The sequence below is a fragment of the Crocodylus porosus genome, unplaced genomic scaffold, assembly GCF_001723895.1.
Source record: "Crocodylus porosus isolate Cpor-Errol unplaced genomic scaffold, CroPor_comp1, whole genome shotgun sequence".
In the NCBI taxonomy this organism is placed as follows: domain Eukaryota; kingdom Metazoa; phylum Chordata; order Crocodylia; family Crocodylidae; genus Crocodylus; species Crocodylus porosus.
The window spans coordinates 17,108,585-17,114,148 of NW_017728915.1; the positions used below are offsets into that span (position 1 = coordinate 17,108,585).

Sequence of the window (5,564 nt, forward strand, 5' to 3'; positions counted from 1 at the left end):
AAAACAAATAGCAGCTGACACTGCTGCACTGACAGTCCGGCTGTGGCTGCTGCTCCATGCACTGCTGCTGTCCAGGGCATAGAACTATCCAGCAGTGCCTCTGCCTATGCCACCCTTGACCTCTAATGCAGACTCCTGGCTCCATGAGAAATAGTATGTTAGAGAAGTCCCCTGCTTGCTCTAATTTACATAGGAAGCTGGACCAATATTCACTTCTCCCCAGGATCAGAGGAATACAATAATAATTTTGAGCCACTTCTGGTCTAATTCTTCCAGTCTTGTGCTGAGCAGAGCTCATTTGGACAATATGATCTGGCCCAATATCTGAACCATGAGCCTCTAAGAGAGAGGAAAAGGGGATAAGATTTACTGAGGGAGAATGGAAGAGCCTCCAAGGTAAGAGACTGGAAAAAAGAGAAAATGCTACCAGGCAAGCTGGTGTTGAATGGAACAGGTGAAATATCTGCTTTCAGTTTAGCCCCACTCAATTCCATTCCCACTCGTCTGTACCTTATGATGCAGACAGATAGAAAAATGGCAGCGATCTTAAGAAAGAACAAAAGCTACTTGAGGGGGAAGAAGTAGAAACTAGTCTTATTGCCACCTGTGGTGCAGTCAAATAGGCATCTCAGTATGGAGAGTGACCAGAGTGTTATCCATCATTTGTAAACCAACTTGAGATCCTTCAGGCAAAATATGCTAAGCAAGTGCTAGTAGCAGCAGCAGTAGCAGTATTGTATCCATAGTTCATGAGATGCCCATCTTGAAAAAGTCAAAAATAGGATGTAGAAAGAAATAAGTCTAAATTACACAGAAAAATAAAATTATATTGGTAATAAATGTTTTCAAATAAAATTTTATTTTGCATGTAATTATAATCTTCAAGTGTTATGAATGTATAGGGGAGAAACCCACCCAACAACAGTCCCTCTACTTGCTCATCACTACCTTTAGAACTTAGATTGAATGCATATTACCTAAAGTATATTAATGAATGTGTAGACGTGAACATAATATCTTAGGCACAGCCACTAGGAAGATGATGTTTGAAAATATTCCTACACTTCTTAGCAAAAAGTGGCAACTTGGTTTCATATTACAATGTAACTGTGTTTGAAGTACAACTAATTTTCTCTTTGAGTTAGTTATTTTTAACAATACACTTGCATGTTTTAACAGAGACATGAGACAAGAAAGAAGCTCAAGCTACTGGTTACATTATCAACGCTCATTTATGAAGTTATTTTTATTTAGAAGCATGACAACCTTAAATTACTTCAAAGCCATGCAATAAGTTCCAAGTCATCAGTAAATCCAGGAGAAGATATCCAGGGATCAGACAGATCAGAGGTTAGAAGGTAAGGTAGGACAGGTCAGGTTGCTTTCTCATAGGCATTAAACCGTGCCCCTGAAAGAACCAAACATCTTAGAAGGCACATTCCACCCATTTAACTAGCTAATTTTGAATGCGTTTTTCTATAGAATTCAGCCCTGGTCTGTTTTACCCCTATAATGAACTGCTTTCAAAATTCTCACCTGAATTTTTAAAAGTAGATTACCAGTGTAAAATAATATATCATTTTTAGAATCACAATGTTTTTAAAAACAAACAAAAAGCAAGTAGAAAAATGAACCCAATGATGCCTACACATGGAAAGCTTAATATTAAGAATACTTCTACAGTATTATAATAGCAGCTTCCAATTCAGCTGCATAAAAAAGAAAATCCCTTTTAACCATCCCTGGGCAATTGCTTATAAGTTTCTTGAACCTTCACTTTTGAAACTGAAAGCTCAAATTTGACATCAAGGTGAATTTTTATTCTAGAGCTCTGACATTTATATTTAATATTGACATTTATATTTAATGTTTGCTTAGTCATTTGCAAACATTAAATATATTTGGAATAAGTTTTCCAGAGTTGAAAATTGAAAATGACGGTGGTGTGGAATATCCCTCATCAGGAATCAGTATGTGATGATGTTCTGGAGGTAATCTGTTTTGATCGGACTAAATAATAAGAGTCTGAAGGTCAGGTTCTGAACATCCGTAGAAGATAACTTTAGCCATGTTTCTTAGCCTATGCAAATACATCCTTTCTATACATCTGTATTACTGGCTGGATCCTAAACTCAATTATGGCTACAGCCACAGTTTATAAGCTGTAATTCCCTGGCCTAGGACAATTCCCTACTACCATTTGTGTTGGTTTGTGCCACTTACAGGCTCATCACCTGTTATGTACCAGCCTGGATAGGCTGATCTACTGCACAGCAAGCATCTCTGGCCTTACTTATTCTTTAGATCACTGAATACTGTAGATATTTTCTACTGGATAGGACCCTAACAGTTCATTTGCTCCTGCTGTGTCCTTCCTCCCTGAAGTCAATCTGGTTTTTGAGATATCATAATTGTTCACTGTGGAAATGAACCTGACGTCATAAACAAATCATAAATTCATGCAAGCATTTCTGATAACAGTAAATGAGGGAAGTTGTAGGTTACTCACAGTGTGGATCTGCAAGAGCATTTTGGTTTAAATCTAATTCTTATATACCTTCAAACTTTTGCACAAAACTCAGATGTTTGGATGAAAAATGAGACTTGTTTACATGGACATTTATCATTCCTAAATCAGAGGTTTAAGATTTTAAAATTCTATTGAAGAATTGCTTATTGCTTTTTATCCTTGATAACAATGCAATAGTAAGCAAACTGCATTTCATCTCAGTGAACAAATGGCATCATGCATGCTATCCAGTTTCGGTCCAAATCTTGTAGTTCTTACTCAGAAAGGAACAAACTAGGAAAAAGATAGCTTTATCTATTGGCAAATTATTCAGTTTGAAGTTGGGGGGGGGTGCAGGGAAAGAGTTCATAGTGGCTATCTGGCTCTAGTCGGATAGAATTAAAATTTCCACTGAATTTCAAACTCTTCAGTTATGTGGAACACTACAATTTCTGACTCACTGGCAGAGTGAAGCAGGGAAGCTGGTATTGCAGCTGCCTGTGATTAATTTTCTTTGTGACTAAACTGAATTTTGCTTTCTAGCGATCTGTCTGGCACTTCTAATTAAACTCACTACACAGGAGTGAAACATGACTTTTTGGCCTTTGGTATTTTTATAAACAAAATAAACAACCCATTCACAGTTCTTCATGGGTCCAAGAGAATCACTCAATTGCAATTTTTATTTTAAGATTATTGTCAAAGTGTTTTATAGTTGTTTGGGGGGCGGGGGATAGGAATTGTAGAAGTTCTAAAGACCAACAGCCAGCGGCTATTTCCCCAAAGGCCTCTTTGTGGCTAGATGCAGCACAATGTGTCGTGCTTGTTTTACTTTGCTCTCAGGAGTATGGTTCCCAGAGGGAAAGTTTTTAGTGAAAAGTAACAAAGGTAGATCAATTTCCATATCCAGTGCAGCTCATGGCCCCTCTGCTGAGGGTCAATTCATGCAAAGTATAATGGTGTGTTTAAGATGCTAGACATGGAATGGAGACCCTCTAAACTCATCTCATGTAGGGACCCACCAAACTTCCATTAGACAGAAACAGCTGTTGGTCCCTACCAAGCCAAGCTGCATTTAGACTGGGAAGCTGCAAATAAAAGGCTTTGTGGCTCACTAGCAATTACCAAAGGCACTTTCCCCCAGTAACATTACATAACGAGTCAAACAAACCCATGTTGAGAGAATGTCAAGGTCACAAAGTTCAAATACTCAAAGGTTAGGAAAGGTCAGAATGAAGGCATCTTTAATAGTTCTTGACATTTTGCCAACACTGGTAGCTGTGACAAGTTGCGAGTGTCATGCAAGATATACGATACTTGGCAGATCTGTTTCAGTTGATGCCAGTTAAGTTATCAACAGCAGAGTTACTTTAGGCATGTTGGTGCCCTACAAAAATATTGCTTTGCTAACATCTATTCTCAGTCAAGAGGGTCAATAATACTGACAGCATATTTGAAATAGGGTTTCCTCTAAAGCATAGCCCACACATGAAAAAATACTGTATATAATACAACCGTTCTAGCATCCTCTCCACCCTTATCATGTAGTCTTCAGTGTCTTAGGGATGTTTTTCTCTCCACACATTTTATTCTTCCCCCTCCTTTCTGTCCAATTTCTCTTCCCTTTTATCCCTCAATCAAAGAGGAACCTGGAAGTTTCTAAGCTGTTCTTGTTCTTAGTCTCTGCAATGGAATCTGAGTGTTTTCACCTCTCTTGCAAAATGATGCTATATAGACTGCCATGTCCTGGAGCCAGAACTCTCAACTTTAGGCCCTGCAAATATTTACATGTATCTGAGCAATTTTACTGACAGGAACTGTCACACACAGGTCAACAGGATTACTCTTTACAGGATCTTATCCTTCATATTTAAAAAAAAAGACTACACAATCATGGCATAGGCATAAGTGGGTCAAAATCAAGCGGTCTAAAAACTCATAATATTCTGCACAGAGGTATATGCCCACCCCATAAATAGCTTCAATTATCTAAATAATATACTGGGTATACTAAACAGAACTCCATATTTTACATATTAATATCAGATTATTAGGCCTGGGGCCTAGGGTCGAGTGGGGGTCCTGTTTAGTATGATAGTACAGTCATACAGATAAAAAAAGGTCTTGATCTGATAGTTCACTTTTGATATTCACCTATAACCATTTCTCTTCTGCTCTTCTAGTTGCAGTTTTGTGCCATCCATGCAAAATTAATTCTGGTAAGATGCCCATTTGGCAAAGGCAACCTTTCACTTTACCAAATATGATCCATTCTGTGATTTCTAAAAGATGTGATTTCCTTGGATGGTACTTCAGCTTCAGACAAGTAGTAGTTTGCTAACGCTTTGGAGGAGGGTACTAGAGTGCCAACAACTAGAAGCCTCCTTAAGATCCATTTCTTGAGCAGAAGGATGGTTTGAAAAGCATGGAAGTCTCAATATGCTTTTAAATATTTCTTGCTGGGAAAAGCTCCGCTGAGAGACAGCACCTATGGTTGGTGAAGTCCTGTTCCTCCCCTACAATTTTCCGCAAGGGTTGACTGAAGTACCAGGAGATCAAGTGACCTAGGAACTGGAACTTCCTGGATCCCACCTCTCCGCTCCGATCTCCACGGAGCAAACCTTAAAAGGGGGCCCAGCTGCATCTGTAGTTCAGAGGGAGCAGAGACTGCCAGTCCTGTTCTGTGTATTTTGCGAGGTTCTGTCCTTAGAAAGGCTGAGGACACGTGAAGGGGCCTGAGCTCCGTTCAAGCCCCTGGCCCCTGCACTCTCTGCTGCGAATGGTTTAACAGACCCGTGAGGGGTTACATCCCGCCAGCCCGGCCGCTTCAGGGATTCTTTCCCCTCAGAACCGGACTCCTAAGTCGGCGACCCCGGGGCTGCGTCTCCGGCCGCACCGCCCCCCTGCGCCGCAACGCGGGGCCCGGACCGCCGGACTGAGTGCCCTCAGCACAGAGCCGGGCGCGGAGGGGAGGGCGCCTCCCCACCCAGCCAGGCCCGAGTCCCGGCGGCCCCGCAGAGAAGCCGGCGGGCACCCGCACAGCGGGGAAAGCCCC

General features: G+C 40.9%; 1 protein-coding gene across 1 annotated transcript in view; it reads left to right on the forward strand.

Moving 5' to 3' along the window:
- The first annotated feature begins 1,934 nt into the window (after positions 1 to 1,934).
- Positions 1,935 to 5,564, forward strand: part of CBLN1 (cerebellin 1 precursor) — a 7,407-nt gene continuing 3,777 nt past the window's right edge. Inside the window, exons 1-2 of the mRNA XM_019535420.1 lie at positions 1,935 to 1,991; positions 4,693 to 4,728. Of these exons, the coding sequence (XP_019390965.1) occupies positions 1,935 to 1,991; positions 4,693 to 4,728 (93 nt within the window). The remainder of the gene's footprint in view (positions 1,992 to 4,692; positions 4,729 to 5,564) is intronic.